The sequence below is a fragment of the Leptonychotes weddellii genome, chromosome 2 (assembly GCF_054177405.1).
Source record: "Leptonychotes weddellii isolate Sample4059 chromosome 2, ASM5417740v2, whole genome shotgun sequence".
Classification (NCBI taxonomy): Eukaryota; Metazoa; Chordata; class Mammalia; order Carnivora; family Phocidae; genus Leptonychotes; species Leptonychotes weddellii.
Genome location: NC_138370.1, coordinates 13,859,854 through 13,884,435, shown reverse-complemented (window position 1 = coordinate 13,884,435; position 24,582 = coordinate 13,859,854). Strand labels below are relative to the sequence as shown.

At 41.2% G+C, this 24,582-nt stretch overlaps 2 protein-coding genes and 1 pseudogene across 3 annotated transcripts in view; 1 reads left to right on the top strand and 2 right to left on the bottom strand.

Annotated features, from left to right (window-relative positions):
- The window catches only part of KLKB1 (kallikrein B1), a 17,125-nt gene extending 15,944 nt beyond the window's left edge, over positions 1-1,181 (bottom strand). Inside the window, exon 1 of the mRNA XM_081812885.1 lies at positions 1,165-1,181. Coding sequence (XP_081669011.1) covers positions 1,165-1,181 — 17 coding nt within the window. The remainder of the gene's footprint in view (positions 1-1,164) is intronic.
- On the bottom strand, positions 260-23,051 carry CYP4V2 (cytochrome P450 family 4 subfamily V member 2). 2 transcript variants are annotated; one of them, XM_031037388.2, is made up of 12 exons: positions 22,986-23,051; positions 22,428-22,536; positions 17,863-17,975; positions 16,178-16,263; positions 15,200-15,390; positions 14,732-14,801; positions 12,979-13,105; positions 10,850-11,032; positions 7,827-7,929; positions 3,563-3,697; positions 3,291-3,470; positions 260-2,095 (listed from the first exon to the last, which is right to left on the bottom strand). In XM_031037388.2, the coding sequence occupies exons 2-12, from the start codon at positions 22,534-22,536 to the stop codon at positions 1,923-1,925; spliced, it is 1,470 nt and encodes a 489-aa protein (XP_030893248.1). In that variant the 5' UTR covers positions 22,986-23,051; the 3' UTR covers positions 260-1,922. The 2 variants fall into 2 exon arrangements, with proteins under 2 accessions (XP_030893248.1, XP_006741886.1); XM_006741823.3 differs by lacking the exon at positions 22,986-23,051 and having other exon boundaries at positions 22,428-22,906.
- Positions 3,720-5,071, top strand: LOC102727734 (protein SET-like; annotated as a pseudogene).
- Positions 23,052-24,582: the final 1,531 nt, after the last annotated feature.

The following is a 24,582-nucleotide window of genomic DNA, read 5'->3' as shown; positions in this document are numbered from 1 at the left end:
TTTTTTTTTTAAAGATTTTATTTATTTATTTGACAGAGAGAGACAGCGAGAGAGGGAACACAAGCAGGGGGAGTGGGAGAGGGAGAAGCAGGCTTCCCGCGGAGCAGGGAGCCCAATGCGGGGCTCGATCCCAGCACCCTGGGATCATGACCTGAGCCGAAGGCAGACGCTTAACCGACTGAGCCACCCAGGCGCCCCTAAATAAATAAAATCTTTTAAAAATAAATAAATAAAATAAAATAAAAAATAAAATAAAAGGTAACATCAAAAAATGTTTTACTTTAAATTTAGTTTTACATCCAATGTAGGGTCACTAAAAAAAGAAAAGGGGGAAGAAAAGGAAAAGAAGGAAAAATAACACAAGTTTTATATCTAAATGCATAAAATTGAGAAATAATGCTAATTTCTAAGAATAAAACTTTGATTATCTATAGTCATCTGGGAATAAGATTTTCTGCCTATATCCACTTTTTAGATAACAAAGGTAAGCATATGATGGGACTCTTTTTCAACTGTATCATATACTTCCTTGACTTTTTCTCATCAATTTAGCAACTGGGTTGTCTGCACAAGGGTTTCTTGGGATTGTAACATGGGTAGAGCTTCTGACCCTGCCCTAAATAACTCAGCCTGAAGTGCTTGCAAATGGCTTTGGTTTTATAATCTCTTCCTCTGATATCCTTTGAAGTATAGAAATTCCATCCTCTTAATTTGTTGCTTCTATCTGCTATTGCCTTGGGAGTATTGAAAAAACAATCTTATTGTTTATTAAACGTTTTTTAAAGTCACTGAATGAGGGAATAGAGATACTACCTATGGAATTAAAATTCAGAGAATGTATGTCAGCTATCAGCTCGATAGGTATGTTCTGGAGCATTGAATTTACTCGCCTAACCCTAAACTAAGTGAGATATTACTGGTTACTAAATATAGATGAATGGCTTATCTTTTCCTTTAATGATGGAAGAATTCTAGAAGAAATATCCAAAATTAGAGGCAGAAAATCTGTGTTGTAATGACACATCTAGTTACAGACCTGAGTTCCAATAAAGTAAAAGCAGACATAGTGAAGCCTATCGCACTGGGAGTGGAGAGATATAGAGTACAGACCTCTATATCTGGCCCTATCACCCACTCGTGGCATGACTCTGGGCAGAAACTTACCTTCTCATTGACCTCATTCCCTTCTTCTAATACACCTAGATAAGCAATAAGGACCGTCCAGCTCCAAAAGCCATTACTCAACCCTGACACAATGTGGGGGATTGGTTATTACCAAGGGGAATCTTTCCCAACCTTGTACAATATATAAGGGTAGTTGTGATACTATGAATAATGAAGTCATGGCTATAAGGACTTAGTCAAAAGGGAAATAGGAACAGAACCTATGAGTCAACTTACAAATTATCTACTCTAGGTGATAAAATCCAAAAAGTGCTATAATAATAATTCTTCTCATAATTGATGCCACTCATATAATTTAAAAACTTAAGCTTCTTATGTCTAAGTACTTAATTAATCACCCTTTTCAAAGTAAATGCATATGTTTACATGCATATATATGTTCCCCAGTCAATAAGAATACCTTAAAAAAAAATTCTGGAACTTTAATTAAATTATATCCTTTGGATCTGCCAATTGAAATTGAGTTGGTCAGTGGCCACCTCTGTTGAAAAACTTGTCCTATGTTTATTTGGGTGCCATCATCAGTTAACTCTACTTTTGGGATCAAAACCAAGGGTAAGATCTATGGTGGTGATGAAAATATAAAACTCTTTGTTGGACTTGACCGCAACGTAAGCAGGGACAAGAAAGAAATAGGTCTAGGGACTAAGAGTGTTGAACTCTGATCTAGAAATTATAAATCCAATTTCCTTCAAGAAAGAACTTTTACATGACAAAGGAACAGTCCAATTATATGGTTAGGATTCATCTGCATTTCTCCTCTTCAACTTGATCCAGATGCCATTAGCTGGACGAAGAATCAACTCTCCTGCTAGACCAAGTTCTTCTCTTTTCTGGTTGGATTCTACCCAAAAATGCCTCAGGATGCAGGAAAGAATGGCCTTTTCTTCCATTATGGCAAATCTTTGACCTTCAAATTAATGTAAATAGCATTACTTTATTTATACATATATCTTAAATCTGAGAAATCATAGGTCCTATTAGAGGAAGCAAGCGATTTTATATTTCCACAGTAGGGACAATCAGAATCCTTGGGATGTTTGTTAAAAATGAAGAGTCTTCAGTTCCCTTCTCTGCTCCTACCCAGTGCATCCAAATAGTTGGGGTGGGGTAGGTATCTGTATTTGAGCAATAACCCAGATGAATTCTGGTCATTGAAGCATGAGAATCACTACTTTAGATGGCTTTCTTATTGGGCCTTTAATTTACTATAGTAAATATGCTTCAGATTCACCCATTTAAATCTGACCTCATTTTACTAACACCTGCATTTACATGGATGATAAAATGCTAGAGATCCTAAAGCCAAAGTGTTTGTAATGCATGGTGATGTGCATTCATTTTGTTTTAAGTACTTCAGCTGGCCATATGGTAAGCATTCTATGTTTTCATCTTGCAAGATGCAATTCTTAAAAGCAACAAACACAGATATTAGGTTAAATACAGCTAATCACTACAAATAAGTTTTCTACTATATAAAATATATTCTACTTTGATCCAAAATCAACAACATTTTAAAACTCTACCATGTAACTGATTGTGCTTTATGTTATGGGCTGAACTGTGTCCCCCCATATTCATATGTTGAAGCCCTAACCCTCGTACCTCGGAATGTGACTGTTTTTGCAGATAGGATTTTTATAGAGGTTAATTAACTTAAAATGAGGTTACATGGATGGACCCTAATCCAATCTGACTGGTGTTTTTTTTTAAAAAAAAAAGAAGAAATGAGGACACGAAACACACAGGAAAGACCCCGTGGAGATACAGGGAGATGACCATCTATAAGCCAAGCTTTAGAAAGGCCTCAGAAGAAACCAACCCTGCTGACCCCTCGATTTCAGACTTCCAGCTTCCAGAATATGAGAAAATGATTATCTGTTGTTTAAGCCAGACCAGCTGGTAGTATTTTGTAATGGCAGTCCTAGAAAATTAATCCTTATGACAGTCTTTTTTGGAACAGTAATGTATAGTGAGGGGGAGGAGAAAGGAGATCAGTTTTTTAAGACTGTTGCCTATGAGACACTACATCTCAAAGAAATTATTCTGAGAAACCCACTACCATGTGGGCTGGAAAGGTGAAACCAATTCTGATGGATACAAACCTATACAGTTTCTGGGTCCAGCAGAGAAGGGCACGTATGCATATGGATGGCGTCCTTGCAAATTCTCAGGAAAGAACCGCTCGGGCTGGAACTCCTCAGGATTTGGGAAGTATCTTGGATCTCTATGCAGTGCATAGGGAACGATGATGGCTTGAGAGCCTTGCACAATTTTGTAACCCCCTGTCAAGAGGTAGGCAATATGTCGTAAGAATGGAGTAAGATGGACATTAAAAAATCCATTCTCCCTACTCACCTGATTACAGAGTTCTTACCAACTTCACAATCTTCAGTAAGATTACGGGCAAACAAAGGAACAGAAGGAAAAAGGCGAAGGCTCTCCTTAATGACACATTCCAAGTATTTGAGTTTCTTCAGGTCCTCTAAGGAAGCAGGACGATCAGACTTCCCTGGTTAAAGGAAATACATGAGATGACAATGAAAGAACTCTATGGGCTTGGGGAATGGGACATCAAGGAGGAATTAATCAAAGCACCAAATGTTAAATACCTACAGCCAAAGCAGGATTTCTAATATTATACCTGATAAAATGAGACGTGTTAAGTAAAAGAAACCAGACAAAAAAGGTCATGCATAGTATGATTCCATTCATAGGAAGTTCTCAGAACAGGTAAATCCATAGAGACAGAGAGTAAATTATTGGTTGCTGGGGGCTGGAGGAAGAGGGAACGGGGTATGGCTGATTAACAGTACGGGGTTACCTTTCGGGGTACTGAAAATGTCTTGGAATTAGATGGAGTAACGGTTGTACAACATTGTGAATGTACTAAATCATACACTTTAAAATGGTTAATTTTGAGTTGTCAGAGCTTCCAGATGTGCATCTTCTCTTGGGTCAGATTCTTGGACTCTCCCCCCAACATGGCCCCTAAATGCTTTTTGTTCCTGCGTCAAACAAAGACACTAAGATTGCCTCCTGCCTCCAGGCCAGAGGAGACATCAACCTCTCCCTCTCTGGATGTGCCACAGGAAGGAAAAGAATAGCAAGGAGCAACTGAACATACTGATGAAGTACAAAATGAAATAGATGGACTTAAGGAAAAAACCAGTGAAGAATTTTGAAGGGATAACAGAAGTATAACAAACCACCCCAGCTGTGTTTTCAAAGGAGGTTGGAATTGATCACCTAAATCCCAAATTCTGGGGTAACAGCATCTGTCAGCCACCCACAAATCTGCCATTACTTGGAGAGGAAGATGAAGAGGCACTGTATTATCTGACCAGAGTCAAAGTGACCGAATTTGAAGATATTAAATCAGGTTATAGAATAGATATTCATTTTGATAAAAAACCCTTCCTTCAAAAATAAATTTCTCTCCAAAGAATTTCATCTGGATGAGAATGTGATCCATCTTCAAAGCCTACTGAAATCAAATGGAAATTGAAAGGATTTGATGAGATGCTCAAGTCAAATGCAAAATAAAGCCAGCAGGAAGAGGGAGCATGAGGAACCAGAGAGCTTCTTTCTCTGGTTTACTGACCATTCTTATGCAGGTACAGATGAGTTAGGAGAGGACATCCAAGATGGTATTTGGCCAAATCCATGACAGTACCACTTAGTTCCTGACATGGATGATGAAGAAGGGGATGGAGGAGGAGGAGAATATACTAATGAAGAGGGGAATGAGAATGAAGGAGAAGATGAGGAAGTAGGGGAGGGAGGAAAAGAGGGTGGAGGAGATGACAAATGGAAGACTGATGGATTCCAATCTTCTTGTTTTAATTTTCTCCAGTCCCCTTGTGCTCAGTCATGCTGTTCTTGAAATCTCTCTTCTCTCCTTTACACCATGGTTCTCAACTTATTTGGGGGCAGGGTGGGGGGGGCAATACCTTGAGCACAATACACTGGGAAGAGAAACTCTACCCTTTCCTATTCCAATTCATTTTTATCCCTTTCTGTTTCAACCAAAACTTCATATAAACAACACTATTGTGCTCTGTGGGGGACCAAAAAAACTAAAACAAAACAAAACAAAAACAAAAAAACAACCCTTCTGCTCCCTTAGCTCTGCTAGAAGCTGGGGAGTGCTTGGTCCCCATGTGGTAGTGCACAGAATTCTAGCTCTTATCCTTTTCCTCAATATTGGGCTCAGAGATTACACTGTGTCTTTACGTGAATATGGACAGTTAGCATTTACCAATATGTATCTGTCTACCTTCTCGTGCTTTTATTTATTTATTTTTAAATGGGTTTCTAGAAGATCAGGGAAGGGTGGGTTAGAGATGCTTAGGCAGGTGAAATGGGCATCTTGACAACATGATTTCTCCTTTGGCATGTTTAATTGTGTTGTTTAATGGGCATCCTTGCAGTTTAGGATGACACTTTAGAAATAAAATTCTCTCCTCAGGACTTGAGCCCTACCACTCGATGGGAGACACAGCAAGCCTGTAAGACCTTATCTGGAATTGACATTCTCTATTGTAATTATTTTCCTGTTTATTTTAAAATTTTCTTTTTGTCTCACTGGGGGGAAAAGGATGATCAGTTACAAGTTGCTTTGTTACAATACAACTAAACATACACAAATAAATGGTTAATTTTATGTGTAACAAGAGGAATTAATACTTGCAACTCAATGTCCAAAGATTAGTCGCTCATGAAATTTTAGAGCTAATACTGGGGATAGAAGAAAAAGTGAGGCACCATACCGTCAAAGAAAACATGAGGAGGAGCAGAATAAAGCATCTAGAATAATGGTGTTTTAATTATGTGAGATCAAAAAGCATTTTTGAGACCAGCAATGAGCTACACATTGTAGAGGATACAAAATGTGAACGTATCCCAAAATAACGTGTGAGCTTTTCAAAGACCAAATTAATTCACCATAGGCAATATGAGAGAAATTAAAATCAATACAGAAAAAAAATGACTATAGAAACAGAGCCAATAAGTTTAGATTGTCTCCATTCCACAAAATAAAGTCTTCCCTCTTGATATGAAATTCTAGTCCTCACATCACATGAACACTTGTCCAACCTCAACACATAAACTACTTGTCCAACCTCATCTTTCAATACGTTCTGCTATATGTTCTAAATTCTAGCTGCCACTCACTATTTACTACTGTCCTCCAAACGTTTCCACTTCTGTGTCATTGTCCATCTGTTCTCCTCATTCTAGAATGCCTGCCCTCTCCTCCTTTTATCTTCATTTTTCCTTTCTTAGTTCTTTTCTCGATGCAACTGCATCAGATACACTTTGTTGGTTGGCTGACCCAATCTTTCATTTTCTCCTCCCAGCTTTGGAAGCCATGTGATGTGTGATTAAACAAAGGATAAAAGTGATGGCACAATGTGTGGCCCCTTGTGGTCGGCTGACAATGGCCCCTACATATCTCAAGTACTAATCCCTGGGACCTGTAAATGTTCCCTTATTTGGGAAAAGGGTGTCTTTGCAGATTTGACTCAGTTAATGATCTAAAAATGGGGAGATTATCCTGGATTATACAGGTGGGCTCTGAATGTCATCACAAATGTCTTTATAAGAGAGGAAGAGAGCTCTCTCTCTCTCTCTCTCTCACACACACACACACACACACAGAGAGAGAGAGAGAGAGAGAGAGAGAGAAGAGAAGGTTCTGTGAATAGAAGCAGAGATTTGAGTGATGGACCATAAACCAAGGAATGCTGGCAGGCACCAGAAGTGAGAAGGAACAGATTTCCCCTAGGCTTCCAGAAGGAGAACAACCTGTCAGCACATCGATTTAGGCTCAGCAATAATGATTTTGGATTTCTGGTGTTCAGAACTGTGAAAGAATACATATCTGTTGTTTTAAGCCACCCAGTTTATAGAATTTGTTATAGCAGCCCCAGGAAACTAATACATCCTTCATTCCCCCTTCCCCTTTCCTCTTGTCTTGAAGACAAACATGAGACCTAGAACAACAATCAAGAAGACAAAAGCCACAATGGTGAAGAACAGAGAGAAAAAAGAGCAAGACTGGGCCTCTGATGACGTCCCTATTGGCTTCAGCCTAGGACTCCTTACCTACAGTCCTATACCTTGTATAACTAGCTATATAACCAGCAGATTGCTGGTTGTATAATAGAAATTTATGTCCACCAGCAGACCCCACCTCTCCTCCCATTTGTGGCCAGATGCAATCCAATATGGAACAGCTTTCCTGGACGCCCTCTAACTAACATCACCTGCTCCTCGCTGCTCCCAAAGAGCACCTTCTCCATGTCACTCAAGTGCATAGCCAGGACTCCATGCTTCATGCACAATGGCTGGCTCATCTACTAAGCAGTGAGGTCCTTGGAGATACAGCATTTATTTGTGCAACCCCAGCATCTAGCCCAATGCAGTCACATGCCAGGCAGGTAGCAAATGCCTGTAAGTGAGCAGAAGAGGCCTCGCAAAGGCTCCAGTACTGGAAGGGGTCCCATATGGGAGCTTTCCTGCTTATGACAGTGTCTCTGCAACAGGTCCTACTGCACATCCTCGATGAACATGAATGGCATTGGTTTCAGTGGACTTGGGACCCATGGAGCAGCTAATGATGGGGCCAAACATACCAAACACTTCTTCCAGTTCACTGTCCACTCGTTTCTGGGCTTCTGGGTAAGAACCCAATAGATATAAGGACCAGTTTACTGCCGCTGCTGTCGTATCATGGCCCTACAAATGTGAGAAGAAACATGGCTTAAGAAGCAGAGCTGTATTGAAAAGGTCACGAATGATGACTCTGTTTTGAATTGTCTCTGGATTTGACAGCTGCAGTGTGACTCCGGAACATAACAAATTAATTGCACACAGCATCTCACCTTGGTGAGAAGCAAACATGTAAAATAATCCCTTCAAGGTGGAGGATCATGCTTAGAGAGACATTTCACCGCTACATGGAGCTTTCTACTTGGTGAGAAGTGGTTCAGCTATGCCAATAAAGGGGCCTTCCAAGGAACAGGCGCACCAGGCAGTTTTAAAGGGGGAAAAGTCCAGGGGCACCTGGATGGCTCAGCTGGTTAAACGTCTGCCTTCGGCTCAGGTTGTGATCCTGGGGTCCTGGGATCGGGCCCCGCATCGGGCTCCCTCCTCAGCGGGGAGTCTGCTTCTCCCTCTGCCTGCCACCCCGTGCTCGTGCTTTCTTTCAAATAAATAAATAAAATCTTAAAAAAAAGAAAAGGCGGGAAAAGTCTGATTTTTGTGAGCCAGCTTGCCAGATCTGTACTTCTCTACTTTCCCCTCCCTTGCAAGGTAGGCTTTACCTGTCGATGCTGGACACCAGGGAGTATATATGCAGTTCTGAGCATTCTCCACAGCAAGAAGTTGATAAATATCTTCATTTTAATATGTGCTGAGTTCTAGGCAAAACACTAAGTACTTTGGCAGAAACTAACACAATTGTTCTTCACAAAAACTTCACGAAATACTTGATACTGTTATTCACATTTTTGAGATCAAATACTGAGGCTGAACGTCCTATTTCATTTTGTCTGCTACCCAGAGAAAGCTGGATGAAGCAAAACAAAGCACGGAATTTACAGGAGCGCACCACTGGGCTAGGGCAGGGGCAAGAACCTGCATATCCAGTGGCTGGCAGCCAGGCAATGAAAGGCAGGGCACATCCACCTTAGGGAGGAGGTCTCACTAGTACAGTTGGGGGCATGCCTCCTAGTCAATGCAAAGAAAAAAACTCAGGATTTCAAAGAATGTTAAAACTGGAAGAAAGAGATCATTCACTGGTCTGGTTGTTTTCATGAGTGTGAGAGGTCACCGGTGGGAGATGGATGTGTGTGTGCCATATACATGAATGTATGTGTCCGTATAGGTGCATGGATGACAGTGTATGTGTGTATGTGTCCGTGTGTGTGTATGCACGTGTGTGTGTGTGTGTGTGTGTGTATACAGGGTGGAGATGTGAGAAGGTCTCTCCCCTTCAACACTGAATAACAACCAATATCTGCTACATACTTCCTACGTGTCAGGCACGATTCTCAGGACATTTTACTTTTTTTTTTTTTTTAATTTGACAGAGAGAGAGCCAGAGAGCACAAGTGGGGGAAACACTAGAGGGAGCGGGAGAAGCAGGCTTCCTGCAGAGCAGGGAGCCCGATGTGGGACTCGATCCCAGGACCCTGGGATCATGACCCGAGCTGAAGGCAGCTGTTTAACCAACTGAGCCACCCAGGTGTCCCTCTCAGGACACTTTAAAAATCATTAATCTAATCAGTGAGGCCCGTTGTCTGACAATGAGGACGCTGAAGCCCAGAAAGGCTGGATGAGGTGCCCAAGGTCACACCTCCAGGACAAGGTATGGCTGGGACTTGGCCCCAGAGCCCACATGCTGAACCCCTCTCCACTTTTTAGCTAAGTAGATGTCCATTTTCTGATTTTCTGCATAACATTTCTTTTCAATAAAGTGCTCTGCTTAAAAAAGAAGTTTGAAATCACTGATCTAGGCCATCTCTCTATTTTACACAGGAAAGCTGTGACAGAGATCGGGGATGACTGAAAGCATCTCATATGGCCAGTATGAACCAGGAGGAGAACCCAAGTCGACAGACGCTCAACACCGCCCGCTTTCTGCTCCAGCACACAGACTGTCCTCCCTCAGGAAGATCGGACAGACGAGCGCTAGCATCGCACCCAGACGGCTCTAGGCGGAGCAGGTAACACACCACTGAGCATATACTGAGCCGTCGAAAACCACTGATGCCTTTTGCTTTCCTCCACTTCCAAAATACTACCACGTGGTGCTTAAAAAAACCATTTCTTTCCTTGGCAATCCACACATTGAGAGACTCACTCCTTGTAATATTTAATATAGTTAATTAGAATTATCTCTGTAAAAACTGCATCTTTTATTATTGCTATTATTATTTGAAGATCAGAAATCTTTTTAGATTTACAAACTGGTTAAATTCTCTACGGGAGGGCTCTTGCTTTCTTCTTTAGTTAGGGCAGCTCAGAGCAGTAGCTAAGTACTCATTGGTAGAGGCAGGAAGAAAACAGGCTTCTTTAAAAGAAGCTAGTGAAGGAAGAGACTCATGGGTTTTAGAGATTAAAAGGAAGCCCGAAGCGATATAGAGACTGACAGTAATTTCTGGCTGCTCTTCTGCTTAGAAAAGCCTGACAGACCTTAGGTTTTCTTGAGGGAAAAAAAAAAATGTGTCTACACTGTACCCACCATGAATCAAAGATTTTCTGAACAAGGAAATTGTTCTGATACTTAATTAGGTTCTTAAATTTTATAATCTTTAATGCTAATCTAATGACTCTTCCTTAGTTATATTAAGCTACTTTAAAATTTCATTAGGGGCGCCTGGGTGGCGCAGTCGGTTAAGCGTCCAACTCTTGGTTTTGGCTCAGGTCATGATCTCAGGCTGTGGGATGGAAAACCACATGGGGCTCCGTGCTCAGTGGGGAGTCTGCTTGGGATTCTCTCTCTCCCTCTGCCCCTCCCCCCTCTCTAAAATAAATAAATCTTTAAAATAAATAAATAAAATTTCATTAAACTTAAAAAATAATATTAAAGATTCTAAAAAATAACTGAGGTTTAGTTAGTGATACCTGAAAATAACATGATGACATAGAATACCTCAAACATGAAGGTGTCAACTTCTTCTCGAATATCTTCATGACTTAGCTTGTTCCCTTCATCATCAGTCACATTTAAAAGCAAGTCAAGAAAAGCCCTGTGTTTAGTTTTGAAGGGGGAAGAGTCCTTGTCAGCACTTCCGGGTTCTTCTCTCTTCATTTCATTGGCCCGTTCAGCGATGACCTGTGATTTAAACAATGACATGTTTTGTCTGCAATTTATTATAACCTAAAAATACACTTTCCTATGAAAATATACTAGCTTCTTTAGCTTATTTTTTCTAAACCTTTCCTATCCTTGCTATCACAACAATAACTTAGGCTCTTGTAAAAGTATAGTCAAGCTTCCTGTTCAATTTTAGGGCATTATTTTTTTTTTTTAAGATTTTATTTACTTATTTGACAGAGAGAGAGAGAGACAGCTAGAGGGAACACAAGCAGGGGGAGTGGAAGAGAGAGAAGCAGGCTTCCCGCTGAGCAGGGAGCCTGATGCGGGACTCGATCCCAGGACCCTGAGATCATGACTTGAGCTGAAGGCAGACGCTTAACAACTGAGCCACCCAGGCGCCCCTATTTTAGGGCATTATTTGATAAGACTTCTAAAAATGAATTTAATGTCAGGCAACTTCAGAATTTTCAAGTGCTATTTTTACAGTCTTTCCAATGGGGTATAGCATAATCATCTCTAAAAGTATTGGTGCTGGAGAGAATGCAATCCTTATAGAGTAGACTACACATCGCTCTAATTACATGTCGTATTGGAAAAAAGAAATAGCAAGTTGCCGGTCAGTTCACCTGTTTGCTTGCTGTTCCTTCTGGTGAGACTACTCCTTCCTCCTTCCTCCTTCCTCCTTCCTCCGCAGGGCTGGCTCCCTCCTTTCTTTCAAATCTCTGCTCATTGTCACACTATCAGAAAGACCTTCCCTGATGCCTGCGATGCTAGTCCCTAGCACTATCTTCCCAAGCCTGCTTTATTTTTTCCCATTTCCCTTGCCATCTGGCATGATGTTATACTTCCTATTTTGTGCCCTTCTCCTCTAAGTCAAATGTATGACCCACATGGTAGCAAATTTGTCTTTGTTCATTGATATATTTCCAACCTCTAGAGCAATGCCTGGCATTTTGAGAACGCTCATTATTTGCTGAATGAATGAAAGCATTAAAGCCCATCAACTCAACTTTTTTTTCTCCTATTAGGCAATTGACCAAACCTGCTACTAAATGGTTTGAATGAATAGACCCTAAGTTCTTTGAGCGCAAGATCTCCTGATGGAACCCCTGGTGCCTCGCATTCAGTATGCAATTTTCAATACTTATTAAATGAATAATACTGTTCATCCAGTTTGAAATTCATTAATTATTGATATTGATATTAATGCATGAAAACTGAGGAAGAACTCAATTATACCCATAAAATACAAACTGTTGGCAAGTCTCCTAAGCCAGGTGATTGCTCTAGATTCATCTTTAACACAGACTGACATCCTATATCCAAAACAACATCACTATCTCTTTGTTATCATTGAACTGGACATAAAATAGTAATATCCAGTTAATTTTAATTTCTTCCGAGTTGAAATACCAGTATAAAGGCCCTTTGCCTTTGAAAACTACTGTCTTTCCATACGTTTTCCATAAGACCCTTATAATCCTCGTCTTTTTATTCTCTTAATACAGCACCCTGTTTGTTAATAAATATTCACAGTTCATATTGCATTCTGTCATTTTTTAATAGATAACCTCCTTTACTAAACAAACCTTTTTAGAGTAGGGAACATAGATGTCCTACTCATTACTATATTTCTAACACTTGATAGTGCATTTGCCACTTAACAAGTGCTTAATTAATATTTACTAAATACGTAATTGAAATGTAATCATGTTGCCTACTTTTTTCCGTTATTCAATTCAAATTTTATGAGGCACGGGCTTCATGGTCCTACACCGGGTATATTCACAAAACATAAAAGTCATGGATTTAAAAAAGTTCTGGAAATGGATAGTGGTGATGGCTGCATAGCATTGTGAATGTATTTAATGCCACCAAGTTGGACATTTAAAATGGCTATAATGGCAAATTTTTATATTAGGTATATTTTACCACAATAAAAAAATAAACTGAGGACTTACATTATTGGTAAAATTATGTAGGATCTCTAGGCTCCTTTTGTGTTCCCGTCCTTCTTTAAGCATAAGAAACAAAAAATCAAGCCAGAGCCAGGGCATCTTCATTCTCTGATGTATCACATCACTCATTCTATACATAGGATAAAAATACATTAGCTGATACATGGGGGAAAATGTATTTCTTTAGCACCTATTTGGTGCCTGCTCTCAACAAGGGTAATATATGGAAATGAGGATGATTTGTCTTAGAGGCTACTAAGAGACCCGTGTTTTATGCTCAACAATGAATGCATGGGCTTTTACATATCCAATGAAGCTTAAAATTTTAATGGTTTCATTAGCAGAAGGAAGAATTCATTATAGAACATCCTTACTAGATGGCCATCTGATGTGTGCTTCTGTTTCTTCAGAAAGAGTTCTTGACCTCCCAAGGCTGCTGTGGCTCTTGGATCACATGTTGGGATGATATCTGCCTCTTTTTAATATCCACTCATTAGCTTGATCACTCCTCTGGAGTGACAGAACACAAGTGGTTGCCCTCTTCCAAAAAGAAGTGCTCGTCAGATACCCATTGGTCACACAGCTGTCCTGAGTACCTCCCTTGTCATTTCCAGTGATAAAGAAGTAAGACCTCAATAGATCCCCCTTCTTTGAGACTGGCTTAGACACTTTTAGACAGTTCTTCAAAGATACGTTTCCTGACCACTCATCCATAGGACATGTCCCTGTTTTCCTTTTTCTTTTCTTTCTTTTCCTTTCCTTTTCTCTTTCTCTTCTTTCTTTCTCTCTTTCTTTCTCTCTCTCTCTCTTTCTTTCTTTCTCAAGAGAGAAAGAGAGACAAAGCTCAAGCAGAGGGGCAGAGGGAGAGAGAGAATCCCAAGTAAGCTCCACGCTCAGCACAGAGCCCCACGAGGGGCTTGATCTCACAACCCTGAGATCATGACCTGAGCCGAAATGAAGAGTTGGACACTTAATGGACTGAGCCATCTAGGTGCCACCCCGTTTTCCTTCTAATGTCAACTTGATCTTTTCTTTCTAAGCAATTATTAGAATTTATGTTTGCATTCGTTTGTTTCCATGTGTGTCTCCCTGCTATTCTTCCTGTTTGTGTGCTGCTATAAAACTACTCAGCACCTAAGGCCATGAATGGCAGGTGACAGATGCTCAGTAAATACTTATAAAAATAAAATGAAATGAACAGTGAACTTAAAGATAGGAAACATTAATTCAAATCCTGGCCCTGACTCTTAATAGTTGAATACTTGCAAGCCATTTTTAAAGTAAAATTGATATTTCAATTAAAAAATAATACATACTCAGAGCAGAAACTATGGGAAAGGAGAATGAACAACAACAAAAACAAAACAGTATAAGAAAGAGAAGCACACACACAAAACAATAATAACCATAGCTAAGATTTTGGAATAGTATCTTCTAGTTTTTTCTTTCTATAAATAATTTTTATACCTAGTGGTAATCATACTAAAAAACTCATTTTATCTTTATCACTTAGCATCATAATATAATCTTTCAATATATTACAAAATAATCATTTTAAATTATGGCATAATCTGGGTGTGTCATGATTTACAAAACCATTCCGCTACTGGCCAAATACATACTTAAATGACTACATCCATTTCAGTATAAAGTTTCATTTTGAAACAATGAAAAAGATACTCACAAATTATTAGTTATAATTTTTTAAGCCCTAATCAGGAACCATTTTAAAGATAATTAAAAGGACTTCACTTACTTATAAACTGCATGGACATATTTGGAATCATCATTACTCTGAGCACCAATATTCTTTCCCATAGCTGTTTCTGCAAAACACAGGCAAGAAGCAACCATTCAGTTCGAGCACATATCCTCTGTTTATTTTCCAATCGCAAACACTTAAAAAAAAAGATATAAGTCCTGTTTTTGTCCTCAGAGATTTTAAAATTGTTCTCTCCCCCTTTTGCTTCTTCTCCTGTATCTTCTACTCCCTGTTCCTGCTCCTTCTTCCCTCTGCCTTCCCAGGCATGTTGGCTCTGTGACTGTTTTGCTCAAAGCCCTCCCAGGGGCTGCTGCTTCCCAGGGGGCCGAGCAATAAGACCACCCTGAAAAACCCAGTATCCCTTCAAGATCCCCTCAGTCACCTTCCCACTGGAATATTATTTTCTGTTTGGGGCATCCTATCTCTACACCGTAACTTTACGAACAAGTCAATGAAACTTACCACAAATTATATCTAAGGTACAAAGAGTGATGTAAAAAAAGCAGTTAAATGCTTCTTGGTTAACATGTTTTTCAAGCTTATTAACCAATATATTTGCTTGTTTATTCATGATATCTAAGAAATCTTCCAGAATTGTAAAATGGAAAGTGGGTGTTAACATTTTTCTCCTAGATCGCCATTTGTTTCCAGTACTAGAAATAAAATACATGGTTATAAACAAGAGAAGCTACATCAGAAACAAAGTATAAATTTAGCCAAGTCAACAAAACTCTCCTCAAAGAGCTTAATCTATAGGTTCTCAAATGCTTTGGTCAGAATGACAAAGATTCATAGATAGCTACAGAATGTGGATAGTTTAGATATTATTCTATGTTACTAAAATTTAAAGGGGCACTCATAAAAATTGAAAAATTTAAGAATTTTTCTAAATTTCCAAGCTCCGAGTTTCTAAAATTTATTTTTTTCTCCCCTCTATTAAAACCTCAGTCCTCAGATGATCCCTATGGTCTATGATTCTACTTTGATCTCTACTATCTTCATATTCTCCACAGACCCCACAAGGGTCCTGCCTTTTTCTTGGCAGGCCCTCTCTCAGAGGATGGAGTCCTATTTCCGGACTGAGATTTTGTGCTCCAAATACTTTGCTGGAGATGACTGCCTTTTTCACTAGATTTTCAAGATCTGCCTGCCCCAAGTTCTTCTTTGCTTTACTCCATTCATACATCAGGACCTGACTCTTCTTGAAACACTGGTCATCATCATTATTGAGTCCCGTGGCTGGAGATTACCATACACCCTGGACTCCTCTCTGTCAGAGCCCATTGTTCTCCAGACCTTTCCTTCCAGCTTTCTCCCCCACTTCCTGGTAGCACAGTCTTGCAGACAGGTTAACTACTTTGTGGCCATTCCTGACATAACATGTTACCTATTGAAGTAACTGTTTCTATGAGACAGCTTTACAAATCTACACTGACTTACCTTGTAAGAAGTCCTAGGCCAAGCCATGGTTCCAGGAACTTGTACATATAGGATTTGTCAATTTGACTTGAACTAGTTAAAATTACCTTGGAAAGAGAAAAAAATTGAGAGATATATAGACATCAAAACAATTTCAACTCTTAAGTTGAATTCTACCTGGCTAGACCACTGCTTTTTAAAGGAACATCTTATAAGTATTATTTCTCTGTGATTCATTTTTATTCCTGTGCCTTAAAGAAAGTCAGGTAGAGTTTTGAACATATAACTGTCATTCAGTCTTGGGAATAAATGGAGTTGAGAAAAAGGAAAATGTCTAAGATGATGCCCTGGATCCTACCATGACCTAGGAACCAAGTGGAGTCATTTATTGAGGGTGGGAGGATAGGAGAAAGAAGATAAATGAATCCAAGGATGACCATGTCCAGGGAGATAAAAATCACAAGTTCATTTTTGGGCATACTGACTTGGAGACATTCAAGTTGCTATGGTCTGAAACAGGAATGATGCTCAGGATAAAGACTTGACCTAGAAGTACACATTTGAGTATCTCCAGCATGTGAGTAACACTGAAAGCCATGAATGTGATCAGATCACCTAGAATCCAAGTGGAGTAGAAGGGATGAGTATTTAGGTCTGAGCACAAAATGCTCCCCAGGCTCCTAACTCCAGTCCTGCACTCTTGGACAGATCTCTCACACACACCAGACCTGCTCATACCAAGTCAGCAGTGGCTGAAATCCTATACCTGTCTCCTCACTGTCTATTCTGAACCAGGCTGCTACAGTGTGGTACCAGAGAAATTCAACATTTTCACTGCAATAACTAAGAAAGACATATCCCAGCATTATTGCCTAGGAAGTTATGTTTAATTTTGTTCCAAGAAGCTCTGTTTATCCCATTCTTACTCCCTGACCCAAACCCTTTTCTCATCAAACCACAGGATAATCTCCCTGGTGTCATAATGTTAAGTAAAAGGTATACAATCTTTCTGAGCAGTTATCTCAACAGCATGGATTAATGATATCTACCCTATCGATATCAGGGGAGCATTCTTTTTTAAGAAAATTACCTTGGAATAATAAATTTGTAACAGATCTGAGACTCTGATCACCTTAAGAAAAACACTCATACTTTATTAGTCTTACATTTTTGGACTCCTGAAACAGTGCCTGGCAGATAACATGTGTGCTCACCTTACGGAATAATCTATTTATGGTTCTACAAAACTATATCCTTATGCAGATTTTCAAAAAAAAAAAAAAAGGAGAACAGATATCTTGGACCTGATAACAAATGTGTCCAGAGGCTGCTACCCTCCCCAGGATTTAGACGATATCTGGAAAGCATTAAATGGCACCCACATAGCCGAAAATACGTAATGAAATGCTGAATATACTGAATTCAATTAAATATAAGAACATTCCTGGGACGCCTGGGTGGCTCAGTCGTTAGGCGTCTGCCTTCAGCTCAGGTCATGATCCCAGAGTCCTGGGATCGAGTCCCGCATCGGGCTCCCTGCTTGGCAGGGAGCCTGCTTCTCCCTCTGCCTGCCGCTCTCTCTCAAATAAATAAATAAAATCTTAAAAAAAAAAAAAAAAAGAACATTGTTGCTGTATTTATTCTGATGAGACTCTCACACCATCAGACATGCAGTGGAATAGTGGTCATATTGACCGCACACTCACCTCCACGCTTTCTGCATTATAAATGGCTATTACCGGTATGGGCCCAAGCCAGAGTTTCAGGAGTGGCTGGTGTCGGTATTCTTCGCTGTAATAAATGACCTGCTGAAAAAATTCTGGGAGAAAATATTTAATTTTCAAAGAGTTTCTTGTCGTGTCTTTTGAGTTGTTTTTTTGTTTTGTTTTGTTTTTTGTTTACTTATTTACTTTGGGCAAGTCACTTAATATTTCCCACATCTCTCACATCTTCAAGGTAAACCACACAGTCCCTATTTAATGACATGATTGAATGGCGAGGGTAATTTAATTGTGAGGAAGATAACATCCAAGGAACATGCACCTCCAAAGGACCCAATCCCTACTCTCAAGGATCTTCTAACCATGGAAGATGGCGACTTTTGTAACACCAGAGAAAATGAAATGGTTGCTAAAAGACAAGTTCTAGTCTGAGGAGTTATTGATTCTCATTGAGAAGGCTGAAAAAATTTCATGAAGGAGATGGCATTTGAGCATTAAAAAATGAGTTGTATTTTTATAGGCAGAAAAGGGGAAACAGGGGCTTACAGAATGTGAGCCAAGCAGCAGAAACAGCAGAGCAGAAGCATGGAGGTCTGGAAATTCCCCAAAGGTGCAGCCAAAGCATAAGATGGGGTGATACCATTGGAACAGGAGATTGGAGCGTTGGAGGCTTTGATTTTCTTTTATACACTGTAAGGAGTAATTGGAAGTTTCTGATGAGGACTAGCATGACTGGAGTCATATTTTAGGACAATAGCACTAATGTGGTGAGATCACCTGGGTATACTGAGGCCACTGGGGGTGGGGAAAAGGCTGAGATTCAATGCTGCCAGGGTTAGGGGCATTGGCTGTGTGATATGGCAGGCCCTTGCTTCAGGTGTGGGGAAATGATGACCATCAATCCCAACCGCAGCATCAAAGGAGTGTGGAAAACTTGGGAGTCAACACTTTTCCATGAGGCCCCCCTCTGGAGAATGCAGTATGGCATTATGAGAGATCAAGCCATGACAAAACTCTCCGTGAGGAAATGCCATATTGATGAATGTCATCTGGGTAGAAACAAAGGACAGTAGCCAGTGAATAAAGAATTAATATACAGGGTTCAGACCTCAGAGAAAAGACATAGCAAAGGTTAGACATGCTTTCAGAACACAAGTCGAACAAGATGAAGTTAAGAGAGGATTTGAGTCCTAGCTGGGGAGTTGATTACATGTCAGGAAATGGGGCAGAAATTGCTGGGAAAATCTAGGTAGGGAGGGGTGGGGAGGGGCAGGCTAGTTGGTAGGCATATGGGAATTCAGGGCTTCTTCTGGACAAAGGGAATGCCTGATTAACAACAGCAAGGCTAATTCCAACCCCACTGTGAGGCTACTAATACAGTACTTAAGATTTTTGACAGAGCTATTTTGACATAGATATTTGGGCACCAAGGACAAATGGACATGGCATAAAAAATGAACCATTCAACTTTTCAGCTCGTTTTCAATGCCAATATGTGTACATGCTTAGCCCATCTCTGCTCCTCATTCATCAGTAAGCTTCAGGGCAGGCTGCACAAAATACAGTAGGAGAGGAGCTAAGGCTCACAGATGTCCATCGCGTATGATGCTAAATAAACACTGATTTTTTTTTAAAGTGCATATTTCGGCACATCAAAACCTGGTAATAATCATCCTAAAATAGCTAACATCCATCATGTCATGTTCATTTACTGCAGCAAGTTATTATACGTCAGAGCTCGTGTTAAGGTTCTTGGTACATGGTCTTTTATGCCCCACCATAGTTAGAGGAAAGTCACTATTATTACTGTCCCAGTTGAGGAAACTGTGCACAGCTAACTTGCCCAATATCACAGAGCTAGTAAATGACAGAATCTGCCTTTGTACTTAAGGCAGTTAAGATCCTACAATGTGCTATCTTAACCATTACATCCTATTGCTTCAAAATGTCTCCTGGTCCAAACAGTTGTCAAAGTTTCTATGAAAAGAGCTGGGTCAAATCAACAGTGTCAAAATACCACGCTTTGTGATAATCACCGCCTGCCTTGGTCTGATCTGACAGAGGAGACAGGAAAGTGTGACCCCGTGGTTTGAAGGTATCGGGTCCAATATCAGAGAACAGTTGGAAAAGGCAGGTGTTGACATAATGGACTAAAAAGCAAGAGATTGGTTTGAAAGGCCAATGAAAAGTCAACTGCAGAACTCCAGGTGAGATTATTGAGGCCAGAATTTGGACAGTGGCCACAAATCAAAAGCACAGCCTCCTGCCCAAGAGTCAAGGTCACTGAGAACAGGGAATATATCTTAGAATAATCCAACATCAACCACTTTGTTTAGCTCAATGTTGGGTACAAGGCAGGGCTCCATGTTTGATTGAAAATTGAGGAACTTACTCTAACCAAGTTCTAGACAGTGATCTAGAAACACCATGCATTAAATTTACTCCTTAAAATAACTCTGTCATACAGTTACTTTTACAAGTAAAGGGTTTAAAAAAAAAACCCCTCTAACTTAGCTTTCATGTTTGCCTTATATATTTTGGTGCTCGTCTGTTAGGTGTATATATATTTACAAATGCTACATCTTCTTGTTGGATTGACCCCTTTATCATTATGGAATGCCCTCTTGGTTTTTTTAATCTTTGTCTTAAAGTCTATTTTGCCTGGTACAAGTATAGCTTCCCAGCTTTCTCTTGGTTTCCATTTGCATGAAACATCTTTTTTCTATCACTTCATGTTTGGTCTGTGTGTGTCCTTGTGTCTAAAGTGAGTCTCTCATATGCAGCATATAGATAGGTCTTGTTTTTCTATCCATTCAGCCACACCATATCTTTTGATTGGAGAACTCAGTCCATTTACATTTAATTATTGATATTGCCATTCTGTTCAGTGTTTTCTGGCTGTTGTTGTAGTTCTTCTCTGTTCCTTTTTCTTCTCTTGCTCTCTTCCTTTTAGAGAGTTTGAAACAACTTCTCAAATTTAGAGTGAGCAGAGCTTTGCCTGATGCCAAAATCCAGTACTTGCTGGATTAAAAAGTCCCTTTGTCAAAGCCAGTATATTGTCATTCTCTTCACCCAGAAAGTAACTCCAGGGAGAATTATTTTAAATATTCCAGTCAACTCACCGTATATTTTGAAACAGGTCTCATTCACTGGAGATTTCAATTCTTAAAAAAATTTCCCAAAAGAATATGATGAGATTTTTTAAAGCATGTTATTTCTTTTTGGGGGTGGGAGATTAATATATGTACACAATTAATTTTTAATGCTATAAGGCCTCAGGGTAGAAGGAGAGGTTAGCTCTGGTTTTAGTATTAACTAAGATAATTTTTACAAACATGGTTTTCATATATCTAAATGCATTATTGGATCATTTGTAACATTAGTCACATTGATGTTTAGGTGATGAAAAGTTAACTTGGATTTCTTCTGCTAGAAAACATTTTCAATATTTTGATAAACACTCCCCCATGAGGCCTTATCTATTTCTGTGAAGTTGAAATGACAGCCTTTTGGGGGTGGGGGGGGGTCTGAGCTGAAAAAGAATGCCTCAAGCTTTGGAGCTAACGTTCAACTTGTAAAACTGTTATTTACAATTAATCTGATGTGAAACTAGAGGTTGTGGCCCTAGGCTTATTTTAGAATACTTCATTTTGGGCAAATTTTTTCAGTTCTGGGTATCCCAACGTATACACCCATTAAAATGAAGTGAAGTGCTAAGATCTAATTCACTGTCCCCGATGGGAAACTGTAAAAACCAGGTACTTTTGAGAGCTTTCTAACTTAAAGTGTTTTGTTTTTCTCATCAACAAAGCATAAATCAATCTCTTCAAAAAGATATCAGTAGAAAACAATTCACTGTGTAATAACTAAGGCCTTTAAAGCATGCTGTGTAAGTTTGCCAGAAGGCCCTGCCCTCAGAATTTACTGTTATTATGTAACCTCCTTAAAACTAAAATAAGAAGGTCGAGAAAGGAAGTTGTGGTCAAGTCTTGCGATGTGGGGAGGGAGAGAAGTCTCAAATCAATCTCTAGTCCCTGATTTTCCAGAGGGCAGTGGGTGGGTAGAGGATGATGGTACCGTTTTAAGATACTTGCCCAGTTCCAGGGAACTTTCTGCCCTTCAGCCTTTAACAGCCAAGAGACAAGCCTGAAAGTGTTTTGAAATAGGAGTAGCTAGGAAGTGAGAAAGAAGAGAAAACGCAGAAGGACAGGACGTTAGAAATACTGCGTTCTAGCCTATGCATAAAGAAAAAGTTCACATGAAACAGGGAGCCCTAACAATTTTATCATGTGTCACAGGGCAAACTGGATAGAACTGGGAATCCACTCTCCAGCGGGTGACAGATTCTTCTCTCCTAACAAGCCAGCACCGCAAGTAGAGGTGCTCTCGGTTGCCGCCGAGAAGGCGGGCGCGCGGGGAGAAGGTGCAGAGCCGGCTGAGGCCCCGAGGAGCTCCTGCACCCTGGGGCTTCCTGCTAGGCGGGGGCCCCGCAGGCAGGGAGCCCCCCGGCCCCCCGGGGGCAGCCGGCCGGCCTGGGCGCGGTCCCTTACCTCTCCCGCCCGGCTTCATCCCCAGCGAGTGTCCCACGAACGGGTAGGCGCCGGGTAACGTGGGGACGGGCCTCATCTGCTGCCATTTCCGCGCGTAGCTCGCCAGCATCTGCAGGAGGTTCAGGATTAGGGTGGCGCCCCCCACCGAGATGGCGCTCAGCGCGCCCCACATCAGCAGCTTCTGCCCCCAGTGCACCAGCCACAGCACCAGCATCGCGCCAGCGGTCTGCTCCGCACCCGGACCGAGACTGCCCGGAGAGCAGGGGCGGGGTGCTGGTCGGTCCCCTGGAGGTCAAGTGCGCTGGTCCTGGGAGGAGTTTCGGGACTCCGCAGGGATGCCAGCGCGCCCCGAAGGGGGAAGAGGTGGCGCCCGGCCCGCTCACTCCTTCCTCCTCTTCCCACCGGGGACAGTCCCAGGCCTGGCCTCCCTGAAACGGGGACCCCGAGACCCGGGCTTCCCGCTGCAGGGGCCGCCCTGGGCCTCGGGACTAGGCGGGAGCCTCGCAGGCTCCAGGAAAAGCACCGATGGGGTTGTTACTGCGTTCGGCAAAAACCTACGTCATGCACACGGGCCTCTTTATTTGGTCAAGCAGAAACCGAAAGACCGGGAAAACAGCTTCGGGGTTCCATAGAGTGTTGCTGAATGTAAATGAAGGCACTTAAGTGAAGTGGGAGGAGAATGAGAGTGCAATTTGAGGCAGCCGCGCGTGGCCCAGGTGGGCTGAGCGTTGGGTTTTAGGTCCCTGGTGCTGGTCACAGAACTCCAGCTAGAGACAACAATATGTGTAAAAATTGAAATAAAGAGGCATCCGGTTTGAAATTCAACCTTAGGAGCTTTTTTTTGGTCCCCTCCCCCCGCCGCCCTGCCACCTCCCCCCCCCGCCGCAGGGTCTCTAACTTCATGCTTCCTTGCACAACCCTGCAGCATTCCACTCTGTTAGGACTGGCTGCCTGCCCCCGGGATTGCACCCAGCTTCTGCACCATTCAGAACACGATCTACTCTGATCTACGGGAGTTTTAGGGACAAAACAACCGTAGGAGCACCAGTTTTCAGTTTGCATCACGTGCTTGATTGAGAAGGGAAAGCTGGGTTGCTGTGATCCAAATATTTTCCAAAATATCCTTGGGACCCTGAAAAGCCAGCACCTAAAAGAACAAGTCAGGGAAAAGGTCAACGCCTTTGAAAGAAGTGGAAATCAGAGAAGCTGGGAAAGGAGGTTTTGGTAAGGAGACAGTAATTCTGACGTAATCCCAAAAGGGAATGAAGACCAATCACTGAGCCTGCAGAAGGAAAAGGGCAGTGACAAGGATGCCGGAATTCTGCTTAAGGGTTGTGTTCCCTAACTACCAATTTCCCTCTTTTTCTCAGACTGGGATACCTCAATCGTGCCTTAACCTTCAAAATAAAACTATCAGTTATTTTACCCGCAAAATGGGAAGTATACTTGGTTGTAGCAGAGAACTGCAATTTGAGGCATACGAAAGACAGCAAAACCATCGACAAGCCCAGAGAAGGAAGAAAAAAAAAAAGCGCTCTTTTATAGAGGAAGGAGGGAATTGGCGGTGTGTTAGAAACAAAAAGTCCATTGGCTAATGTGGGAATTCCAAGTGTAGTGGCTTCTCATTGGCTGAACTGTGACAGTCTCTCATTGGCTGTGCTGTTGCTAGGGAAGGAGAAAAACTTTTCTCCCTCCCTCCTGGGATAGTAAAGTAGTATCACCTGCAAGTACCTCTCTTTGCGTTGGGTCTGCAATTGAGGAAGAATGGTAGGGTGCGAGAGCTCCCCCTGCTGGCCTCCCGCTCCATTTCCGATGAGGTTTCCCTTTATTTTTTTTTCATATAGAGTCTTTTTAAAAAATTTTTTATTATGTTATGTTAATCACCATACATTACCTCATTAGTTTTTGATGTAGTGCTCCATGATTCATTGTTTGCGTATAACACCCAGTGCTCCATGCAGTACATGCCGTCTTTAATACCCATCACCGGGCTAACCCATCCCCCCACTTCCCGCCACCGCCCCCGCCCCCCAACCCTCGGTTTGTTTAAGGGCTTGGGCTGGGAGTGCCCCTCTCCTGGTAGCAAGTCCCTAAACTATAGCAAAAGTGTCAAGGAAGATGGTAAGTTGAGACATGCTCTGGATTCCTACTTTGC

Coding starts and splice junctions, on each gene's coding strand:
- CYP4V2 (XM_006741823.3), bottom strand. CDS start 22,641: ATGCTGGTGCTGTGGCTGGTGCACTGGGGGCAGAAGCTGCTGATGTGG. Junction 7,930..10,849: donor TTGACACCTTCATGTTTGAG/GTATTCTATGTC, acceptor TCACATTTGTAG/GGCCATGATACGACAGCAGC. Junction 3,698..7,826: donor TGAACTGGAAGAAGTGTTTG/GTATGTTTGGCC, acceptor TCCTTTAACCAG/GGAAGTCTGATCGTCCTGCT.